This window comes from Enhydra lutris, unplaced genomic scaffold (assembly GCF_002288905.1).
Source record: "Enhydra lutris kenyoni isolate GAN:26980312 unplaced genomic scaffold, ASM228890v2 scaffoldscaffold13, whole genome shotgun sequence".
Classification (NCBI taxonomy): Eukaryota; Metazoa; Chordata; class Mammalia; order Carnivora; family Mustelidae; genus Enhydra; species Enhydra lutris.
The window spans coordinates 2,153,896-2,177,463 of record NW_019154097.1 but is presented as its reverse complement, the minus strand read 5'-3'; the positions used below and the strand labels follow the sequence as shown (position 1 = coordinate 2,177,463).

General features: G+C 47.9%; 2 protein-coding genes and 1 long non-coding RNA gene across 5 annotated transcripts in view; 1 reads left to right on the top strand and 2 right to left on the bottom strand.

Annotated features, from left to right (window-relative positions):
• Positions 1-23,568, top strand: part of LOC111145885 (BCL2 associated athanogene 1) — a 29,475-nt gene that overhangs the window by 3,891 nt on the left and 2,016 nt on the right. The window contains exons 3-8 of one of the 3 annotated variants that reach the window (XM_022501179.1): positions 152-234; positions 2,205-2,318; positions 4,674-4,781; positions 5,715-5,777; positions 6,277-6,367; positions 13,174-15,814. In XM_022501179.1, coding sequence (XP_022356887.1) covers positions 152-234; positions 2,205-2,318; positions 4,674-4,781; positions 5,715-5,777; positions 6,277-6,366 — 458 coding nt within the window. In that variant the 3' untranslated portion in view covers position 6,367; positions 13,174-15,814. Of the gene's footprint in view, positions 1-151; positions 235-2,204; positions 2,319-4,673; positions 4,782-5,714; positions 5,778-6,276; positions 6,368-8,479; positions 8,922-13,173; positions 15,815-23,568 lie in introns of those variants that run through there. The other 2 variants (XM_022501180.1, XM_022501181.1) reach the window with 2 other exon arrangements.
• LOC111145887 lies at positions 9,459-11,406 on the bottom strand. Its single transcript, XR_002640508.1, has 3 exons — positions 11,380-11,406; positions 11,203-11,264; positions 9,459-9,796 (listed from the first exon to the last, which is right to left on the bottom strand). It is a non-coding gene; the product is annotated as an uncharacterized LOC111145887 (long non-coding RNA).
• LOC111145886 (serine peptidase inhibitor, Kazal type 4) lies at positions 11,398-18,886 on the bottom strand. The gene is made up of 4 exons (XM_022501182.1): positions 18,791-18,886; positions 14,241-14,281; positions 12,696-12,808; positions 11,398-11,525 (listed from the first exon to the last, which is right to left on the bottom strand). The coding sequence occupies exons 1-4, from the start codon at positions 18,849-18,851 to the stop codon at positions 11,480-11,482; spliced, it is 261 nt and encodes an 86-aa protein (XP_022356890.1). The 5' UTR covers positions 18,852-18,886; the 3' UTR covers positions 11,398-11,479.

Here is a 23,568-nt window from a genome sequence, read left to right as displayed (position 1 = left end):
AGTGAAATTACTTGATCAAGACACCTGTGGAAAAGGTTATACCAATTTATCCTCTTATTAGTGAACACACTTGTCTATTTCCTGTAACCTTGGTAGAATCTATTTTCAGTGTTGTACAATTGTTACCACTTGGCATATCTTCTCTTTCCAGGAAAATCTCTGAAGGAAATGGAGAAGCCACTGTCAGCACTCGGAATACAAAATGGTTGCCGAGTCATGTTAATTGGGAAGAAGGTAAATTGCTTTTTCTACCAGAATACCCCAGAATCAAATGACTAAGGTCTTTTTTTGTTTTTTTAAAAGATTTTATTTATTTATTTGTGAGAGAGAGAGAGAAAGAGAGTGTGAGAGCGAGCACAGGCAGACAGAGTGGCAGGCTGAGGCAGAGGGAGAAGCAGGCTCCCTGCCGAGCAAGGAGCCGGATTTGGGACTCCGTCCCAGGACGCTGGGATCATGACCTGAGCCAAAGGCAGCCACCCAACCAACTGAGCCACCCAGGCATCCCTGACTAAGGTCTTCTATACATATTTCTATTTAGAAGGCCTAATTGGGGACCCACATTCTACATTAGTGAAATAGTTCTTTCTAAACAGATGTAGTTCCATTTATTTGATGTCGCGAGGTTTGTTATTCTCATGCCCTCTGGCTGCTATTGGTTATGGCTTTTGTTCTGGGAATCATGAACAGTTATGCCGCATCAGTAACATAGCTCTTATGTTGGTGGTGGATCTCAATCTGGTTAAAATGGTGCCTGAGTCAGGTCTTACTCACATGGAGGGGATTTGCAAGAGAAACTTCTATTGAAATAAATCCTCTGCAAATTTCATGAATCTGTCTCCCTTTAAACACCCTTTCCACTAAAATCTTCCACAAGGGAAAGCCCTCTTTGGTTAGAAAGAACGGTTCAGACTAAAGAACCAAGGGAGGAAGGGGTGCCTGGGTGGCTCAGTCAGTAAAGTGGCTGCCATCAGCTCATCATGATCCAGGGTCCTGGGATTGAGCCCTACATTGGACTGCCTGTTCTGCAGGGAGCCTGCTTCTCCCACTCCCTCTGCCTGCTGCTCCTCCTGTCTGTGTTTGCTCTCTCTGTCAAATAAACAAAATCTTTAAGGAAAAAAAAAAAGAGCCATGGGAGGAAAAGAGTCAGTTGGTGAGGACAGTAGCCCCTGGGGTGATGAGAGAGGGTTATGGCCAGCCCTGCATTGTGACACATTGAAACTGCTGGTCATAGGAAGTTTCCTTACTTTGAGTAGGTGGCTGATTCAGCGTGGAGAGGGGACAGAGATTAGCAACGTGAAGGCAAAGAAGATCTAGTCCAGCCGCAGAACAGCCAGAAGTCTGGCACTCAGGATTTGGCCACAAAGAAAAATGTGAACAGTTTGGGGTAGTGTAAAAGCAGGAAGCTGCTGGCCCTGACTACCAGTTGTTGAGATGAGAGAAGGGGAAGTGTTCTAGATTTCTTGCTCAAGGGTCGGGGAGAATAGTTCTGGGTGATGGGCAGAACCTAAGGGTTGAATCTGAAGAAATTATAGAACCCCTAATTGGAGTTGCCCTGGGGTATGTGAAGCCAAGTCTGATTCATGTCTCAGTTCCACCTCTTTTGGGATGTGTGACCTTACCTTACTTTATATTAAAGCTCAGTTTCATCATCTAAAGCACTACCTTCCTCACTGGCTTGTAGTAAGGCTTAAAACAATAGTACAGATGAAGTGTTTAGTATAGTGGAGGGAATGCCCAACGAAGGTATTCATCATTATCATCGTCTTATTAAATGGGAGAGCTCAGCTGGTGGGTGACACTAAGGAATTCATTTAAAGGAATGGTAGGATTCCACCTGTCTCACCGTTCTGGACTCCTCACAGGTGTTCACTGTCATCTGTTCCCCCGGAGGCTTCAGTCTGGAGTCAGCTGCCCCAGCCTCAGGTTGACTCTGGCACTTGGTTTGGCTCCTTTCTCTCAACCCAGGCTGTCTGGGTCCTTGCAGAATGTTTGCTTAGTGTCTTCACTCTAGTCTAGAGTGTTTGTAGGTAGGAAACCTCCATGTGTAAACCCTCCAGCTTGCTTTCCAAGGAGCAGCAGAGTTAAGGTTATTTTTTCTAGGTGAGTGGTTTAGTCCAGTTATGGTCAGATTTATTTTTTTCTTTCCAGTTAGAAGCCACTATTCTTGGTGATTATTGACTTCATTTTATTCTTTAACATTTTAGAGCAGTCCAGAGGAAGAGGCTGAACTAAAGAAGTTGAAAGGTTTGGAGAAGTCTGTGGAGAAGATAGCTGACCAACTGCAAGAGTTGAACAAAGAGCTTACTGGAATCCAACAGGTCACTGTCTCTGGGGAGATACAAATGTGTGGTTGTGAGGGCAGGCTTTCTAGTCTCCCTGGGTTCAGATCCTGGCTTTACCCTTTCTACTACTGTGGGCAAATTTGCCGGGTCTCAAGTTCCTTAAAAGGGAAAAATGATGGTACCTCCTCGCAGGGTCGGTGTGAGGATTAAATGATGCAGTTCGAGGGGTACCTGGCTGGCTCAGTCGGTAGAACATGTGACTCTTGATCTTAGGGTCTTGAGTTCAAGTCCCACTTTGGGCATAGAGCTTATTTAAAAAAACAAAAAACTGTAGTTTGAGTCTGATGCATACTAAGTGCTTTAGAAGTGTTCTTGTCATTGCCATTTTCAAACCCCAGCCAGCATCCATTTGTGCTCCTAGGAGAGCACCTGCCATTCCAGGGTCACATACTGTCTGAAACAGAACAGGTAGCTTTTCTCAGGCCCAGCTGTTAGAATGTGTTTAGCAAGACAAAGAACATTTAAGGTCCAAGTTGAGCTTGATCTTAGCAGGGAAGGCGGGGGGTCATCCTGTTCAATTCCTTGTATTAGAGAAGGGGTACTAAAACTAAGTAAGGGGGTGCTGGGTGGCTCCGTCAGTTGAGTGGCTACCTTCTGCACAGGTCATGATCCCGGGTCCTGGGATCGAGTCCCACATTGGGCTCCTTGCTCGTGGGAAGCCTGCTTCTCCCGCTCCCTGCCTGCTGTTCCTCCTGCTTGTGCTCTCTGTCAAATAGGTAGATGAAATCTTTTTTTTTTTTCTTTTAAGGATTTTATTTATTTATTTGACAGAGACACAGCAAGAGAAGGAACACAAGCAGAGGGAGGGGGAGAGGGAGAAGCAGGCTTCCTGCCAAGCAGAGAGCCCGATGTGGGGCTTGATCCCAGCACCCTGGGATCATGACCTGGGTCGAAGGCAGAGGCTTAACTGAGCCACCCAGGCCCCCCAGTAGATGAAATCTTAAAAAAACAAACAAACAAACAAAAAAAACAACTAAGTAAGGATTGTGATCTAGCCCCAAACCACATATTTTTTTCTCCTCTCACTTTATAACGTTAATAGATGTAGATTTCTGTTTTAATTACAAAAGTAATACATGGAGGTTGTATAACTTTTAGGTAAACATATGGGCACTAATACCTATAAGGTCCTGACTCAAAAGATAACCAGTACTGAAGACTGGAATATGCTTTTGCATCTTAAAAAATTTGATACAGTGTTATGTATACTTTGTAAATTGTTATTTTATTGGATAAAAAAATTGAGCATTTTCTTGTCATTAAAAATGATCATACTTGGGGTGCCTGGGTGGCTCAGTCGGTTGAGCATCTGCCTTTGGCTCAGCTTATGATCCAGGGGTCCTGGGATCGAGCCCTGCATCAGCCTCCCTGCTCACTGAGGTGTCTGCTTCTCCTTCTGCCCACCCCCCTGCTCATGCTTGCTTGCTCTCACTCTCTCTCTCTCTTTCAAATAAATAAAATCTTTTTAAAAAATCATACTCTCTGAAACTTGCATAGTAATGTTAATGTATCATGGTTTACCTAACCAATTCTCTATTGTTTATCACCGAATGTTATTTTACCATTATGCGTTAATGCTTCTCTGAACATCCTTGAACATAAATCTTTTTTGACCATTTCTGATTATTTTGGGGGGGGGGATAGAATAAATTCTTTGACTTGGAATTGCTGGCTAATGTTTAAAGCTTTTACTCCATGTGGTCAAATCTATATCTTCGATAAACATCCTCAGAGATCCTGGCTGTCTACCCATTGTGACCAGCTAACTGGTCACTAGGCCAAGCAATGTGATAAACGGGAAGACAGTTTAATAAAAACAATGTAAATGCTGCCAGTTGTTAGCACATGTCCGTGTCAGGAATTCTATTAGGAGTCTGCTTATGTGTGTCTTTATCCTCAGAGTAATCCTCTGGGGTGTGTGTATCATAATCTTCATTTTAAAAATGAAGACAGTAAGGCTCAGATGGGTTAAGCAACTTGCTCACGATCACAAGCCAGTAAATGGCAGTTAGAATTCAAGACTGGGCCTGTCGGACTTTACACCCTGCATTCTTAATGTCTGCCTCTTACGTGTGGGTATACGTTGGCGACTGGAGCTTCACCAGAGCCAGGCCCCAGGAAGCATTAGCAGCCCCAGTGGGCCATGGGAGGTAGAGTGGCCTGCAGCCTATCGTGGTGCATGGGGTGGTGCACCACAAGAGATGAAGTTGCAGGTCTGAGGTCTGGCCCAAACTATTGGGCGAATGTGGGTGGCTGCTTCATCAGTGCCTTGGCCTGGAGTTTTCTGTCAGCCTCAGGAAACCCTTGCAATAATGCATTATTCCTGCACAGGGTTTCCTAGCCAAGGATTTGCAAGCTGAAGCCCTCTGCAAACTTGATAGGAGAGTAAAAGCCACTATCGAGCAATTTATGAAAATCTTGGAAGAGATTGACACACTGGTAAGTACATATTCAGCTGAGATCTAGTTTGCTTTGACTGTGTTTCAGTCAGTTTCACTCTTTCATTAATGCACTCTTATTTTCTGAGCGTACTGGGCGCCTGCCATGTGACAGACACTGCCCAGCCCTTGCTGGGTATACAGAAAGACAAGATCGTTCCGATTTTTAGGCACTCACATCCCACCAACATAGGGCTTTTGTCATTTTTATTTATGTATGCTAAAAGCATCTAATCCTCACAAAGTTGGGACCCAAATGGACGGCGATTTTATAGGGCTTCATGCTACTCATGTGACCGGTACCCCACTGGGCTCATTACCTGAACAGAAGTCAGTCAGACCCGCTCTTGTGAGACTGTTGAGGGTCATCAACTCTCATGTTCCCTGTTATAGAATGGCAGTAATGATATTTCTAGCCTGCTGCCTCATTTTTTAAAAGATTTTATTTATTTATTTTTGAGAGAGAGGGAGCACAAATAGGAGTGGGTGGCAGAGGGAGAAGACTCCCCCACTGAGTAGGGAGCCCTATGTGGAAGTCAGTCCCAGGACACGGGGATCATGACCTGAGCCAAAAGCGCCTGAGCCACCCAAGTGCCCTGATGCCTCATTTTTGAGGGTGAATTACTCTGCCTGGGATTCTGAGGGAGTGCGGGCGGTTATAAAGAAGCACAGGGAGCTCATGACGTGGCCAGGACACAGTACGTGTACATAGGGAAAGGACAAAGTCCATGTTCTACATCAGTTTCCATGACCCAGACCCTGAGAACAAAGGATAGGGGTAAGAGCCATGGTAACGGCCACATAGGATACAGATCAAGGAAAATCATTCTTGAACATGCACATCTCATTCATGTTGGTGGACTGTGAGTATTCTGTCATGTTTGTTATGTCACTTTTATTGAGATGATTTATGTGTCAACTTATTCTTCCACAGATTCTGCCGGAAAATTTCAAAGACAGTAGACTGAAAAGGAAGGGTTTGGTGAAAAGGGTTCAGGTGAGTTGTGTGGTGAAGCATTACAAAGTTTAATGTCTTGGTGTGTGTGTTTATCTATTCAGAGTAGGATACGGTAAAGGTGTGCTATGTGGTGTGGACTTTCTTTTGATTGTGATTTCGTGAGCCCAGAACATAAGAGAAGAGCTCCTTTCATGTCCCTGTAATTATATTTGGATTTAAACTCACTGGGGAGGAAGATCAATGGAGAACAGTTATGATGCCACATTACATAATTCCAGGAGGCACTATTCATGTGAACACTGTTCCCTGAAATTGTGTAGTACAGTGGCAAGGCTTCCTGTCCTCACCACCCTTCTGGGGGGTTGTTGTCAGAAGCCCTGGTCCTATGCTGTGCTCTGCCTCCCTCCCCTTACCTGGGAGCTCAGGCTAGCTCCATCCCTTCCCGCGGGTTCCTCATAATGGTTGAGCAAAGAGCCTCGCATAGGCAGGGAGAGGTTAGCCCCAGGTGGTCCTTCACTGTCCTGCACTCGTGTTTTAGGCATTCCTAGCTGAGTGTGACACGGTGGAACAGAACATCTGCCAGGAGACAGAGCGGCTACAGTCCATGAACTTGGCCCTGACCGAGTGAGGTGAGGTTGAATGATGCGGGGCTGCCCGAAGAACAGTGCCACCAGCTCTGCCCTCTCTGGGACAGAAGTGACCTGATTTCTCCAGGGCTGCTGGGGACAGTTGGCCACTTCGCAGTTTTCCTGCACCTACCCTGTTCCCGATGAACAAGTATTCTCTACAGTCCGCAGTGGAGCTCCTGTCTTGTTTTCTTATTCTGTCTCCATGTGGCTGTGCCGTCCAGCAGCCCACCTTGTCTGGAGGACCTCTCCTGCCCATCTTGCCAATTCTTTCAACCTTGGGGTGCTTTCCTTGGGCTGGGGAGACCTCTTATTTGTGTTGGAGTAATTCCTATAGGGCACCCCTGTCTTCAGATTCATGAGGCCTTTTTGCCCTTAGGAATCTGTAGCCTGTCGATGTAACCCAGAATCACCAGGAGGTTACATCTAGGGAGTGGCTCAGAATAGGTATTTGGCTCACAGGGTGGTCCAGGTATCCCTCATTGTAACCAAATTCTAGAACAGGTGGCTAGGTTGTTGGTTCATAGACCTTGACCTCACTTCCCAGTGACCCTGCCCAGCCACAGGCCACGAGACCTCAGGCCCATTCCTGGGGTTGGGCTTGTATTGATGTGTGGACTTGTGCTTAAGTAAATCTTTAGAAGGTTAGAACCTAATAATGACCAAAGCTCTGCTTGAAACCCGGTCACAAATACAGAGTGGGGGGACAGGGGGACAGAGAAAGGAACCACAGTGATGCAGGTGGTGAAGGCAACCATAAATTTCTAAGGCGTTCCTCAAAGGTATTTCTGTTCACTGTACCCTTCTGAGGTCAGTGTTTCCTTCAAGGCTGTTCCTGTTTGTTTTGTGGCCCCCTCCACTGTTACAACATTTTTTTTTTTTAAAAAGCAGTTTATGTATCATCCGCAAACAAAAGAATGTTTAAACCTTTTTTGATTAAATAGGAGAAGCAAAAGCCTTCTGTGGTTCTAGCTGTAATTTGTGTTGAATAAGTCAAGAGTGGCCCTGTAGGCTACAACTCTTAACCGAGTCAGCTGCTGTCACCCCATTTTTTCCACACAGTGCCCGGGAGACAGGCTTCCAATAGGCCACTCTGAGGCCAACCTTATTTGGCAGAGAGGAGTGACTGAAGCCCCAGGAATTTAGGCCTGTGCAGGTGGGACCTAGGACAGGGGTGGATAAGTGGATGAGGTTCAGCTCAGCCTAGCCCACTCCCCACTTTAATCAGCAATTCAGTATTTATCTGATAGTTTTTATAGGCTAGCTTGTGGTGCTGGACCAAAGCATGTAATGAGAGGTCCCTGTGTGCGAGGTACTGTTCTGAGTTCTTCAGGTCTATTAGTCATTTAATGCTCATACATTCTAGGAGGCAGACAGATACTGTCCCCATGTTAGAGGTGAGGAAGCAGAGAGCTTAGGTAATTTCTCAAGGTTGTAAGTGGCAAAGCCAGGATATAAAGCTGGTAGTTTAACTCTTCACTCTACTTCCTCCCCACAGCCTGGGCCTGCTGGCTCTTCTCTCCCTCTTCCTCCCTCTCCCTTGTTGGTCTCCACTTCCCGTCTGGCCTTCCAAAGAGCAGCTTCCCTACAGAGCAGCCAGAGTGGCCATAAAGTACCAATCTTAGCATGTCAGGCCCCTGAGGATAAAGGCCAAAGTCCTTACCCTATGTGCTCTCCCTTTTATCCCCGGCCACTGGCCTGTTTGCTCTCTGCTGGTAGGCACGCTGGTCTTCCAGATGCTGTGTGCCTTCTCCTGCCTTGGGGTCTCTGCATATGCTGTTCCTCTGTTTGGACAGCTCCTCACCATCTCTCTCCGCCCCCACCTCCCTGACCTTTTTCCTAAGTAACTCCTGTTCATCCCTTGAACTTAACTCAAATGTCTCTTCCATGGAGAAGCCTCATCTATTGTCAGGGAACATCTTAAACCCCCAGGTGATATCCTTTCACAATTTGCTGTAACTTTTCTTTATGATAAGTAGCATGATAAACCATCATTTATTTGTGGAATTATTTGATTAATATTTACCTCTAACCCTAGACTCTAAGTTTCTTGGGTTAAGGGGCTTCTTTGTCTTGTTAACAGCATATTTCAAGCACATTGTCTATTTATAATAGGTGCTCAATAAATATTTGGAGAATGAATGAATGTCACACGCACACATCTACAATGATATTCCCACAGCTGCACTCCGTCAGCGCTGGAATTTACTGCATCAACAGCCATTGTTTGATTAAAGGGTGGAGAAGAGAGGCCCTGCGCCACTGGGGACTGGGCACGTGTGCAGGGTGGTGACTGGGGCCTGTGCACAAGCCCCCCCACTCCCCTCCCCTCAGATCTGCACATCCTCAGGGTGTGTTTGCCAGTGAACAGGGAAAGAACACTCCCCGGCTGCCCACTTTTCCTGGCACATAGCCAGTCTTACTATAAGGGGAACCAATGGGGTTCTGTGATCCCATAAACATCCTCAGCCAAACAGAGCTGGAAGAATTCTCCCACACGTAGTTTTAATCAACAATTTCTACTTGCGGTGGCTCAGTGGATTAAAGCCTCTGCTTTCAGCTCAGGTCATGATCCCAGGGCCCTGGGATCGAGCCCTATATCGGGCTCTCTGCTTGGCGGGGAGCCTGCTTCCTCCTCTCTCTCTGCCTGCCTCTCTGCTACTTGTGATCTCTGTCTGTCAAATAAATAAATAAATAAAATCTTAAAACAAACAAACAAACAAAAAACAATTTCTACTTGCTTTAAGACTCAGCATTAAGGTTACCTTCTCTGAGACACCATTCCTGCTTTGGTAGTCAGGATTCTTTTAACTGAAAGCACCAGAAACCAAATTCCGAAGAGAATGTTGAAAGAGAAAATGTACTGGGGCACCTGGGTGGCTCAGTCGGTTAACATCTGACTTTGGTTTTAGCCCAGGTCAAGATCTCAGGGTCATGAGATCGAGCCCCACCTGGGGCTCTGTGCTCAGCAGGGAGTCTGCGTGAGATTCTCTCTTCCTCTGCTCCTCCCCCTGCTTAAACTCACTCTCTCTAAAATAAATCAATCTTTCCTTTAAAAAAGGAAAGAAAATTTATTGGCAGGATGTCAAGTGATCCCACATAGCTTTGGGGTGTTCGAGGGCAGTTGGGCTTCAGGGATTCAAACACAGCCTGGAATCAGTCTCTGCATCTCCTTCTTTGCATGCCGGCATCATTCTCTCAATCCTGCTTCTTCCACAAAGTAGGAAACGTGGCTGTCAGCAGCCCCCACATCACACATCTTTCAGCTTCACTATGAGAGAGGAACTGCCTGTTTCCTTATTTGCGATTCAGAAAATCTGGCGGAGAATTTTTTGGCTGATTGGTAATAGCCAGGGCAGCAGGGTCATGTGCCACAGATAGGGCCTTTGGGGACCCAGTTATGTTTCCAGAGACAGGGCCAAGTTTCCACATCTGTAACATGGGGAATTAGGTATTTCTTCCAGTGTTGTGCTTGGCACCTGGGCACATTGTTCTGGTGTGATCTTTGGGATCCCTCAGCATGGCTGTGGAAGCCTGGGAGGGGAGGGTCACTGACAGGAAGCTTGGCTGAGAAGCTGTGCCCCCTGAGTGTAAGAGGGGCTTCCCACTTAGGGCAGAGGCTTAGAGATCACCAACAGTCACTCTCCTATAAGTGAACTAATTTCCACCTTAGCACATGGCTCACCAGATAATGGTTTTTCCCAGTCTTCTTGTGCTAGCATGGCCAAGAGACTCCATTTTAGGCAATGGGCTGTACACACAGTGTGTTTGTCTTATGGGGCATCATCTTCAGAGGCAGTAGAGTGCCCTTCTTAGAGCAGCTGTCATGTACACTGAAGGGGAAACTGATGAGGATAGCAGAGTAACTATATAAGGAGCATGAAGTTAGCACACTGCAGAGGTCCATGTGTGAGGAAAATGAACTGTTGAAGCCACTGTTATTTTGGCATTTGGGTTTCTCACAGCCAAACTCAATACTGCCATCATTCCTATGCAGGAGAGGAGCAAAATTTTCTGTTACCAGTGGCAGTAAGTAGTAGGGCCTGTAGATGACCTCTACCTGCAGGTCTATCAGCAACAGTTCCTGTCTATGCCCCCATTTCAGTTGTCTGGGGAATGCTGGTTCCTGCCTTTCCTGCCCTGGCTTTCTTCCCAATGTGTTTTCCCACAGCACGTTTCCTGCTCATTCGGGCCCCGCTAAAGCAGGAATCTGAGTCCAAGTGACCCTGCTTCTATTGGCCAGGACTTGTCTCCACACTCTTTTACTCTGCCACCATTATCAAGTGGCTCCTTTTATTCACTTTGGCCAAAAGAGGGTTATTTGACATGGACCACAGGCTAGGGCCTCTGTGGTGGGATTTCTGGATACTCTGTGTTTTTGTGAGCCATTGTATAGGTACACATGTGGTGTGTATGCCTGGACTTGTGTCCAATGCCAACATTAACAGTCAGAATGGATAGTGACCAAAAGAACAGAGCAGGGTCTGGATGTCGTCCTGCTGTGGGTGGCCAAGGTGCAGGGAGACACTCAAAGGCCTGGGGCAGCTATTTTTAACTGTTATAGACCTAGGTCAGTAATTTAACAAGTAGTTTAGATATATTGTGTACACTATCTAAGTATTAGTATCAGAGTGTGTGTGTGTGTGTGTGTGTGTGTGTGTGTGTGTAAGACTTAAGACTTGGGGTGCTGGCACAACCCAGGGAGAAGGCCATGAGGGGTGTAGGACTCTCCCAAAGGCTGGGTCCTGCTCTCTGACAATGGGAGAGGGTACAGAGGTCACCTAGGGTTCTTGACAAGCAGGCTGGGGCAGACAAGCATGCAGGGGACAGGGACTGACTTCTTCAAGAAGCAGAAGAGACCTGCGACCTCTAGGGGAGCATGTGACAGTGTTGAGGAGTGCTGGAGGAATGGAGAAGACATCATGTTCAAAGTAGAGAGGTCAGGGCAGAATCCTTACCACACCCACCTACCACCAACAACCACCTCATCAGAGTCCCCAAAGATACTGGCTCACTTGGCTGAGTTGGACTGGAACTTTTATTCATGTCACATCCTTCACTCCCAGCACTGTGGTCTAGCCCGAAACTTCGTGGCTTAAGAGGCTGCTATGGGGATCAGCATTTGCCATCCTTCATGATCTGGATGTCCTGTTTGGTTTTCCTAGGATCACAGGAGACAAAGATGAGTCCCATCTCATCAGGGACTAGGACAAACCCTTCAGGGACTCTACCCTGCCTCTCTGGCCAGAATGCTATAGCTTCTTCTTCTTCTTCTTCTTCTTCTTCTTCTTCTTTTTTTTTTTTTTTTTAAGATTTTATTTATTTGACAAAGAGAGAGAGATCACAAGTAGGCAGAGAGAGAGAGAGGGAAGCAGGCTCCCCGCCAAGCAGAGAGCCCAATGTAGGGCTTGATCCCAGGACCCTGAGACCATGACCTGAGCTGAAGGCAGAAGCTTAACCCACTGAGCCACCGAGGCTCCCCAGAATGCTGTAGCTTCTGAAGACTGTCTTCCATGATCCTGATTAGCTCTGGCCCAGCTCAAGGGTTTTATTAATGAAGAAAGGGGATCAAATAGGTGATCAGACATACCAAGGTCATGTTCTAGCCCTTCTCACCTCTCAACTCATTTCTTGCCTCTCCCCACTTGTCTTTAAATTTCATACTCCACTGTATCCAATTTCTTACATTTTCTCAAATACAAACTTTTTCTTTCTTTCTTTCTAGACATTTTCCAATCTAATTTCACTACTTGGAATTACCTTTCCTTGTTCCTTCTCTTTCCAAGCCAATATCAGCTTATCTTTCAGAGCCGAGCTGGAAAGTCTTCCCTGCCCTTGTCCTTGCCCTGCACTCACAGAACCCTGAGTGCCCCAATCTGAGCCTTGAGCATTCTATGCTACAGTTGGCTGACCATTAGTTTGACTTCCTCCTTAAACTACTACATGCTCCAGAAGGCCAGGGATGCTGTCTAGCTTATATCCTATTGTATCCCCAGTGCCTAACATAGTAGACACTCAATCAATAATTATTGGTTAGAGGAATAAATGAACAAATGAAGTCAACTAGTTGGTCAGGGGCAGAATGAGGGAAAGAACCCAGGGTTTCTGCCCCCTCCCCAACCTCCTACCAGCTGAGGCTTTGTACTTGGAACCACGTGCCTTCTTTGAAATATACTTGTGCTCATTCTGTTAGGGGCAATTTTGGAGGACTCTTCTCAAGCCAAGGTGTGTGAAGGAAGAGGCAGGTCAAGTCTTGTTCCTTTCACACTTGAATGCACCAGAGTTGGGGCCCACCCAAGCAAGCTGAGGGGAAGGTATGGGGTGGACTTACAGCCGGGTCAAGCAGATCTGACATTCATTGTCATACGTGACACCATCAGTGCCACAGACCAGGTTGGATGTCTGGGAACAGACAGGAAACTCCTCCATGTGCTCACAGATGGGCTGTGAAAGAGAGGAAGGGAGGGAGGGCACTCAGCACTTCAGGGGCAGTTAATAGGGACCAAGGGACTTTGCTTGGAGTCAGGGGCACCAGGGAAGAGCCAGATTCTAGAAGGCCCAGTGTTGGTCCAGTGGATATGAAACTAACCACTCAGGGCCCCTTGGCATGTTTGCTTAGATGTGCATGCATGACTAGGTGTAGGGCTGTGCCTGTGTACACAAGTGTGTACCTGTGTCTGCTGAACCCAAGTCTGTGGGCATTCAAGTGTGTGTCTGTGTGTCTGTGTGTCAGGTGAGTTTATGGCCTCAAGCTCCTCGGGATGGGTTCATGCACTTTTCAGAGGGTCTAACTAGAACCTCTGCTGCAGGTCCCGGTGAGGAACCCAGGAGACAGAACCACCAGCACTCCCAAGGGGCCTCTCCTCACTGAGGGCTTCTCCACTCACCCTGGCTGACATGAGCCATCAGGCCCCTGGTGCTGGAAGGCTGAAGAAATGGGACAAGGCTTGGGTCTTAAATGAGGCTAGTCTGAAAGAGTTTCAGGGCAGGCCCGAGGTCAGGGTGGAAGCTGGGTCAGGACTGGGATCGGAGTGTGGGACAGGATGGGGTGAAAGAGGCAGTCTGGTGGTGGTGGTCATAAGACTGAGAGAGAGTCTGACTTCCACGCTTATGAGTTGTGTGAAGTTGTGAGAGCCATCTCCACTCTTGGATCCTCAGCTTCCTCCTCTGCACACACTGTAAATGAATAATAGTATTCTTCTCATGCAGGATTAATTGAAATCATGTATGTAGAAGTACTTGATTTCTTTGGCCCAATAATAGGCCTGGGTCTGATAGGCTGACAGTGGAGATGCCGAGGCTGCTGGATGGGAAGGCAACTTTGAGCCCCCTTGGTGAAGGCTGGGTTGAGGGTCTCAGGGACGCCAGCACCACTGCCTTAGGATCCCTGCGGACATCAGGCCCAGGGCCAAGGTGGAACCAGGATTCAGGGACAACTTGGTGTCTGTCCTCCAGAGTGAAGGGATGGATGAACGATGGGGTGTGGTTGGGGGAGGCTGGCACAGACTGTGGGCACCAGAGTATCTCTGGCCTGAACCCCATAGCCTGTCCATCTTCACTACACAAAACAGAGTGCACGCTCAGTCCTGCTGAGCCCGGGCAGGGGATTTCGCTGGAGACCAGGTTGGGGAGATCTCTTGAGGTCCTGGAAGCCAGGTTTGAGACCTTGGCAAAGGGGCTGGGCCAACTCAGCCTGGAAGGGCAGCCAGGGGAGCCTGCAGGCTCAGGAAGCTACCCTAGCCACCTCGGAGCCATCAGTTACTTGAGCAGGAGTATAAAGAAGAAAAATGCTGGTTTCTTAGCATGGATGCAGAAGGAAGACCAGGAGATACCAGGACAGCAGCCCTGGAGCCCAACCTGGAAGGGGCTGCCTTACCATTCTTGGGGAAATCAGGCTTGTCGCTGACACGGGCGTCTCTGAAAGGCAAAAACACGAGTTAGGTGATAGTGACTTAGGTGCAGGTCTGGCATCTGAGGACTGTTTTGGGAGACCTGTTCCAGCTACTGTCTAGTCTGGAATTCCTCAAGGAGGGGTATTGAGTCACCAGACCGTGGGGGAATCTCAGAAAGCTGCTATAACCTTGGGTTGCTAGAGCAGAGACAGAAAATCTAGGGTTAGGGAGGTGGCAGTCCAGCCTTATCTTATTAGTCAGATCCCACTGGGATTGTTATATCCCATATAATAATGAAAGTAATTGAATTAGCATGAATCAAGCATGGAGAACACATGATCTTAACTCCTCTTAACATCTCTATCACCATCGTGTAACAGGGAGGGAAGGATGCTGCGGTCCGCTACCCACATCCCACTCGCAGGCCAGACTGAGGTGCTCATTTCCTCAGCTGCTGTGAGTATTGGCCACTCACAGCAAATCCCTTCCTAGAAATGACTCTCAGAAAAAAGAGTACCTCACCCATGGTCGCATCCCCTACCCAAGAACAGGCCATATCCAATGACACGTCGATGTTGGTACAATGGCCAGAACCCCTCATTTCTACTGAATAATGCGGAAGGGCCACCCCAGCTCCAAAGCTCCCTGTGGGATCGTTGGGCAGAGCTGGGACCGCACACAGGTCTGCCACTCCCCAGCCTGGTTCTTTTCATACACACAGTTGTGCCTCTTGGCTCTTAAAGGTCTCGATGCCCTGCTTGCAGGACATGAACAAGCTGATGTGAGTGGAGAACGTGACAGGCAGATGAGGGAACGGAGCCACATCTAATGCCACAGGTGGAAGGAAGGGTGTCTATGTAAATTGGAGAAGGGCAGGCTGCTTCCTGAAGTCTCTAAAGGGCTATCCCAGGGCCAAAGGAGAGAGGATCTCTTCTCAACCTTACAGGGCAGAGCCCATTCATGCGAGGAAGCTGTAGGGAGGCAGGTTTGAGTTCCAGAATTTTCTCTCAGTGGAAACTCTGCCACAGTGAAGGAGGCTGTCTCCAGAAGCAGAGAGTTCTCCCATCACTGGAGGTGTGCCCACCACTGTGGTTTTAGCTTTTCTTGGGGTTGCTATTAAAAGAGATTTCCAAGGTAGATAGGGAGAAGGGAATTGAGGTGAAGTGACCCCTGAAATGCTGTTTAAGCATGGCACATTAAGATGCAGACCCAGCACCACACTGCTCAAAACTCTCCTGTGATTGTGAAACTAGAAATGAGAAATTACCCAAGTGTCCTTCAACAGAATGGGTAAACTATGATACATACATACACTGGGATACAACTCAGAAATAAAATGAGCAAACAATGGTTATATGCAACAACATGGCTGAATCTCAAAACATTGAGCAGAAAAAGCCAGACACAAGGCTACATACTACATGGAAGGGGCACCTTAGGCCAAGGTCAAGGGCAGCCTCGGGATAAATACAGCTTACTATGTGACATTCTAGAACAGGCCAAACTAATTTATGGTGGGGGGAAAAAAAGCAGTGGTTGACTCAAGGGTTGGATAAGGGAGAGGACTGACTAGGATGAGGGAAGTTTCTGGGGTGTTGGAATTTTTTTTTTTAATTTTTATTTTAAGTAGGCTCCACACCCAACATGCGGCTCCAACTCATAATTCTGAGATCAAGAGTCTCATGTTCTACTGACTGACGCAGCCAGGTGCTCCAGAAATGTTTTGTATCTTTAAGATTCTATTTATTTGTCAGAGAGAGAGCACAAAGAGGGGCAGAGGGAGAGGGAAGAGCAGGGGGAGGGAGAAGCAGGCCTCCCACTGAGCAGGGATCCCTATGTGGGACTCAGTCTCAGATCCCAGATGCGGGGCTCGATCCCAGGACCCCGGGATCATGACTTGAGCTGAAGGCAGACGTTTAATGACTGAGCCACCCAGGCACCCCTAATGTTTTGTATCTTGATAGAGATTTGGGTTACACATGTATGTGCATTGTCAAAATTCATTGAATAAGATTCACTGAGTGATAAGATTTATTTCATGGCACAGAACTGTTGTACAAAAAAAGCATTAAAAAAATATAAAGGCCTTCCATGGCTCCTGTGATCTCAGAGCTCCTTCATCTTTTAGGGCCCTATGTGAGCTGATCGAAAACTTCCTTCTAGACTCACTTCCTAGGACACCTCCCCATGTTTCTATGCCTCAGCTATTCCTGTCTGCTCATTTTTCCAGGACAGGCTCTGCTTTAGCTTATACTGTTTCTGTCTAGGTGAAATGTCTTTATCCCCCTTTTACTGATTTTGTCTTCATTGTAAGGCTCAGATGCTACTTCCCAGGGAATCCTTCCCTGATGTCCCCCAGGGTTTCCTGAGGAGACCTGGATTTAGCCTCCAGTTTTTGTCTATTGTCCATTTAGCTGCTAGAACAAAATACCATAAACTGGGTGTCTTAAAAACAAGAAACGTTTGTTTCTCACAATGCTGGAGGCTGGAAAGTCATAAGGTCATGGCCCCGGCAGATTTGGTGTCTGGTGAGGGCCCTCTTCCTGCTTCAGAGCTGGTGCCTGCTTACTGTGTCCTCATGTGGTAGAAGGGGCAAGAGAGCTTTGCGGGGTCTCTTTTGTAAGGGCATTAATCGCGTTCATGAGGGCTGTACCCTCATGACCTAGTTGCCTCCTAAAACTCCCACCTCCCAATACCAACACTTTGGGAATTAGAATTTCAGCGTATGAATTTTGGGGCCACAGACATTCAGGCCACTTTCATACCACAGGCTGTCCCACTCAGTGAGTCACTTGCCTCCCACGGACCTGAGTTCCTTGGGGCTCCTCTGCTTCTGCCCTCATGTGGCAATGTGCCCCACAACTAAAATGCATCGTAGGGGGGTGGAGTGCAGAACTCTGTATAGAGCTTCTTCCTGGAGGGTGTGGGAAGAGGTTGAATTTACTTTCAGGGTGCTTTTGAACCCCTTCCTCACCTGGCCTAGGCAGGAATCTGAAAGGGGCACAAGGACTCTTTTCCGGACAGGCCTCCTCAGTGTTCCCAATGGGAGAACTGCTCAGGGAACGGATGCCATGCTGGGAGTAAGCAGAGCCCCCAAACCCATGCTCTGTTGTCCCAGCACCTAGGACTGTGTTCTCAGCTAGGGGAGTGGGAGTGGGACTGGCCATGAGGTCAGTGGTCTTCCAGAAGTGTCCTAAGTAGTCTTCCTGCTTCCCCCTTTAGTCTGTTCTCAACACAGCAACTAGAGTGATCCTTTTAACACACAGTTCTGCTTGGGGCACCTGGGTGGCTCAGTGGTTAAAGCCTCTGCCTTTGGCTCGGGTCATGATCCCGGGGTCCTGGGATGGAGCCCCGCATCAGGCTCTCTGCTCAGCGGAGAGCCTGCTTCCCCCCTCTCTCTGCCTGCCTCTCTACCTACTTGTGATCTCTCTCTTTCTGTCAAATAAATAAATAAAATCTTAAAAAAACAAAAACAAAAAAAACCCTGCTCAAAATTCTTTAGTATCTCCCATTTCACCCAGAGGGAAAGCCAGATTCTCACACTGGCCTTTAAAGCCTTACCCAGTATAGTTCCCAGTTGCCTCTATCATCTCCTTTCCCATTGCTCTGCACCCTGCCTCTCATTCCCCTCCTGCCACACTGGTGGCCTCCTTGCCATACCTCCAACACTCCAGCTATGCTGCTCCTATCTCAGGGCCTTTGCACTGCCTGTCAGCTCTGTCTGAAAACTTCTCCCAAATACCCACATGGCTTACTCCCTTGCCCCCTTGAAGCCTTGCTGTAGGAGAGAACCCCCTGATTTAACATGGCAGCCCCCTCTTAACCCTAGCCAATATTTTTTCTTTAGCCTTTATCACCTTCTAACACTGCATCTATCTTGTTGTCTATTCCCTTCCATCCTACCCCATTGGATTTAAGCATCATTGGGGTAGTTCTCTTTCTGTTTGCTCACTGATATGTCTTATCAGGCCCAGAATATGCCTGACACATGGTCGGTATGAGACCACAGATGTGCTCCAGGCCCTGAGAAGGCTCCATTCCAGCATGTGTCTAGCCCAGGGAAAGGGGCTACCCTTGGCTCACACAGCTGCCATCCGTCCCACAGGCATCACCTGTTACAGCAAACAGGAGCTCAGAGGACCTGAGCCAGGCTTCCTTCAGCACCTGCTACCTTGCAGCCAGCAGATTTACCTGTCTTTCCCGAGGTAGGCCTGCTCCCTGCTGCTTCCCACATCTCTTGCCGAGGAGTTGCTTAGAGCAGCTTTGAACCAGAAAGACATCCTATGCTACAGCTGGAGAAACAGAGACCCCAAGAGAGGAGGGGTTTTTGCAGTTCTGGGCCACAGCCAGGATTTGAACCCAGGTTTCTTTTCTCCTAACCCAGAGCTTTTCCCAACCACAGTGGAGAGGTACAGAAAGAAGGTATATGCAGAAAACCAAGGCCTCACAGGATGCTTCAGGGCCTGTCTCTGCCCCCACCACAAGCTCATCTACCATCACCAAGTCACAGAGAGTCCAGGCTCTGTCCACTCACCCCTGTCCACAATGAGGAGGGCAGCCACAGCCAGGGCAACCATCCACAGGCGGACGGCCATGCTGATCCGGGGCTGATGCGTCCGAGCTAGCTGGGGTCCTGGGCCAGGGGAATGACTGGGGCCTGTTTATAGGGCTGATCCCCACCCTTATCTTATCTAGGGCCAGATGGAGAGACTGGGAGCGGCATCCACAGTTAGGTACCTGCACCACAGCACCAGAGATGCCCAACCCGGGGCAGCCTGGGGCTGTGCCTGCAGAGCTGGCAGATTTCCAGAATGAGGTGAAGTTTGGACAACCTCCAAAGTGGCCACCAATCTGAGGGCTGGAGCATGTGAGGGAGGAAAATGGAACTAGAAAAACAGAGACACCAAGTCAGAGAGATTGAAAGAGGAGAGACGGATCAGAAAGGAGGAAAAAAAAAAAGCAGTCACTGAAAGGGGGCAGGAGGCAGAGAAGAGAGGTTGGAGCCATGGGTGCCTTTGCTGGGGTCTGCACCAAGCACCTATGCAGTGGCAGAAAAGACACTTTCCTTCCTGAGGCCTGTTTACCCACATGCACCACGTGGAGATGGCAGTTCTGACTCTGTCTCCCTCCTGGGGCTGCTGTGAAGAGGACAGTGGGGACAGCAGATGGGAAGACATCTTGCAAAGGATGAAGCAAGGTGTAAATATAAATGAAAATGGTTCTTTTCATTTCTTTTTTTCTTTTCCCACCATGAAAGGGCACAATTGATATGGCGGGCCCCCGGGGAAGGGGTGCGGTGGGGGCAGGGCATGGAGCCTGCTTGAGAGTCTCTCTCTCCCTCTGAGGGCCCCCCCAACCCCTCACACTTTGTCTTTCTAAAATAAAAAAAAAGAAGATGCCCTCATGTTTTGGATGAATTATGTGCCATTTGCATTTTAGTGGGTTAAATACAGACAAGATTCTTTTCAAGAAAAATCAGTATATAAAAGCCCCTAGGGGCACCTGTGTGGCTCAGTCAGTTAAGTGTCTGCCTTCGGCTCAGATCATGATCCTGGAGTCCTGGGATCAAGTCCCACATTGGGTTTCTTGCTCAGTGGGAGTCTGCTTCTCTCTCTTCTCTGGCTCTCTCTCTCAAACAAACAAACAAACAAACAAATAAATAAATAAAATTTTAAAGATTTATTTATTTATTTATTTGTTTGACCGACAGATCACAAGTAGGCAGAGAGGCAGGCAGAGAGAGAGGAGGAAGCAGGCTCCCCGCTGAGCAGAGAGCCCGATGCGGGGCTCGATCCCAGAACCCCGGGATCATGACCTGAGCCGAAGGCAGAGGCTTTAACCCACTGAGCCACCCAGGTGCCCCAATAAATAAATAAAATTTTAAAAAATAAAATTAAGATTTAAAAAAAATAAACAATAAAACTGCCCCATACTTATACATTTACTTATACATATACACTCACACTTTATACACTTTATACACTTTATACATATACACTTAAATATACACTTCACTTATACACATACTTGTACATACAGTATATACATACTTATACACTTAGATATGAATGAGATATTTGATTATCTGCCTTCAAAGAATTTCTGATTTATAAACAGAATAATAAAGTTTTATTTATATATGCATTTCTTGAATTAATTTAGATTAGCGACTTTTTAGTTCCATCTACAGATTCAGTTTTCCTGGGGAGAATTTAAAAGTACAGACGTGGGGCGCCTGGGTGGCTCAGTGGGTTGAGCCGCTGCCTTTGGCTCAGGTCATGATCTCGGAGTCCTGGGATCAGGCCCCGCATCGGGCTCTCTGCTCGGCAGAGAGCCTGCTTCCTCCTCTCTCTCTGCCTGCCTCTCTGCCTGCTTGTGATCTCTCTGTCAAATAAATAAATAAAATCTTTAAAAAATAAAATAAAATAAAATAAAAGTACAGCCGTGAAGCCTCTTTCCAAAATACATAAATCCAAGTTTCAAAAAATTTTTAAAAATTTCTTTAATTTTGAAAGATTTCAAGGCTATAGGTAAGTTGTAAGAAAGTTAAATGAGTCAATGGGAAGGATTCTTATTCATGATTAGCCCCTTTGGGGGCTACAGGCAGCCAGCCAGACAGTAACCCCTACAGGCTGATAGGGGCCCCAGATGTGCAGCCAAGCCTATGACTCTGCTTCAAGATCCTCCTGCCCCTCCTCAGGAAACTTGTAGGCCCAAGGACGCCCCTGAGGCAGGTGGCAGCTATCCTTCCATTGCTTAGCCAGGCAGAACAAATATTTAATGATGATTTCCTGCCCTGAAGCAAAAACATCTCATAAAGTGTGGGGAGGTAACTTTCAAGGTCATCTAGGTCCTGTCTATCATCTTCCTCTTAGACCTTCTGGCAGCAGCCCCACCACGAAGTCATTCAACCTTTAGGGACGAGGAGCTCACGACCTACCAGTTTCATTGTTGAATGGCTTTGAACTGAGTCCTTCCTCATACAAGAGGTCTGCTTCCCCGAGACTCCTTGCCGGGGTCGGAGTGGGGTGAGGGTTGGTTCCCAGCTGTCTCTAGCCGCCTCCACTTGCATGAACCCCTGGTGAGCACCTCCGGGCTAAGCAGGTCCAGCCCTTTGCTGGCCCCCACCCTTCTGCCTGAGGAAGCTCTTGGACCTCTGCATTTTTCATCTGGCTCCCAGGTCTGTCTGCCTGTGATCCAGGTTAGAGTGAGAAGGGGACAGGGGGAAACAAAGGAGTTTGTCGCCTCCCTTGTTTTTGGACCTTACACCTTTATCAATGTGGTGGGAATGTCTGCTGATGGTTCTAGCTGCTTCAAGGGACCAAGAAGCTTGAATTCTGGATCCTTTGAAGTTCAGAGGAAAATCTTGTGCAGCCTGTGGGGTGCGGAGCCCACTTACTATGCTCCTTATCCAAAGTCTCTTTCCCCAGACAAGTACCTCCTAGATTCATTTATAGTGACAAAGTTCAAATCTGTCCTTCATCAAAATATGAGCCTGACTCCTATATCCAGTTGTTATTGGGAAGCACCCCTATGAATGTCAATATAGCCAAATAAACCTCATTCATTAATCCAGAATCCACTCATTCACTCAACAGGAGTTTAATAAGCAGTTAAGCTCCATGTGTTTGGCTATAGCTGGGAATAAGTCAGCACAATAGCTGCCTCAAACAGCTTGTCCTTACGTGGGAGACTGGTACCTGCTGGCAGGGGCAGAGCTGTATCATCGCCACTGGAATAAGTCCCACAAATGAGACACACTCAGTGCTTTGGGAAGATCCGAGAGTGACCTATCCATCTGGGAAGTCAGAGAAGGCCAAGGGGGGTAGTGCTTGGGGCAGGCAGTAGCAGAGTGGAACAGTGTTACAGACAGAGGAAACAGAATGTGTGAGGGCCCTGAGGCAGGAAGAAGCTTGGCGCATCCAGAAAACAGTGCGGTCAGTTAGTGGAGAGGAGCATGCAGTGAGTCTGGAACGGGAGATCAGATCACTGCTCCCCACCCCACATCCCACCTTCCAGCAGTGGAATCCAGAGGCTGACTCTGTGACCCTGTTTGCCTTCCCACTGAGTATATAGGTTCTGCTTCCTGAATCACGTAAGCAAGAAGGAGTGAGATCTAGGGGAAGGGTCTGCCAAGAGGAGGAACTACCGGGCCAAGGCCCTGGGACAGAAGCAAGCTTGATATGCTCAGGAAGTAAATACCAAGGAGATAATTGTGGTTAGAATAGAATGAACATGGAAGTGAGTGACAGGAGGAGATGGCCAGCTCATACTCCTGGCCCAGCCCAGACCAACTCGTTGGGGTTAACTTGAGTGCATCCCTTCCTCCCTTCGGCCTTGTGCATGTTCTCCCATCTGGGAAATGGGCCCACTGACATTCCATCATCAGCATGATTTCCAGGGCAGCTTTGAGGACCCCAGAGAGGAGAGTGTGAGGTGAGATGTGTGCAGACACTGTGATGCCAAGGAAGCAGCTTGAGTGTGGATTCCTGGAAGCAGAACAGAGGCCAAGCGCTAAAAGCCCTAAGCACCTATGCAAGTGCTGGGATCAGTACAATAAAGACAGAGATGCCTTAAAACGGGGCTCTGGCAGGAGAGCTAGTAGTTCCTCCCTGTCTTGCCCCAGGTCAGAGTGAGAGCTGGGATATGTGTGCTGGCTGAGCCCACACTACCCAGACTCGTCCAGCAGCCTTCATGCTTCCTGCCAAGTCTCTGACCAACGCCCAAGGAATACAGCCCCCCCTTGGTGACGACAATGCAGGATCCATTAGCTCTGAGTCACCAGGCCTGCCAATGGGTGGAGGAAACAATGGCCTTGTTTGGTTCAAGGTTGGATGAACTGACCTCAAGCAGGTCTTGGGCCTGCCAGATGGCATGCTCAACACGGCCACCTTGCCCCTGGACTGTGTTTCCTGGCCCCTCAGGCCACATCCTGCTCCACCTTTTTCCAACCTCAAGTGCCTCCCCCCAACACATCTACCTGTGATGAGCAGCCCAGGATGAGTATGGGCACCCACTCCTGGGAGGCCGGGTCTAAACCAAGCCAGCTCCATAGCCTGTCCTGTCCTGGGTTCCTGAGCCACCCGACTCCATGTCCCAGGTCTGGCCACTTCCCATTCTGCCTGGTCCAAACTGAAGGCCCCCACAAAATGGCAGTGAAAGGAAAGGGTACCCCTCTATTCCTTTATTTTTTTAAAATACTAACTTTATTTTTTTAAGGTTTTATTTATTTGACACACAGAGAGAGACAGTGAGATAGGGAACACAAGCAGAGGGAGTGAGAGAGGGAGAAAGAAGCAGGCTTCCGGCTGA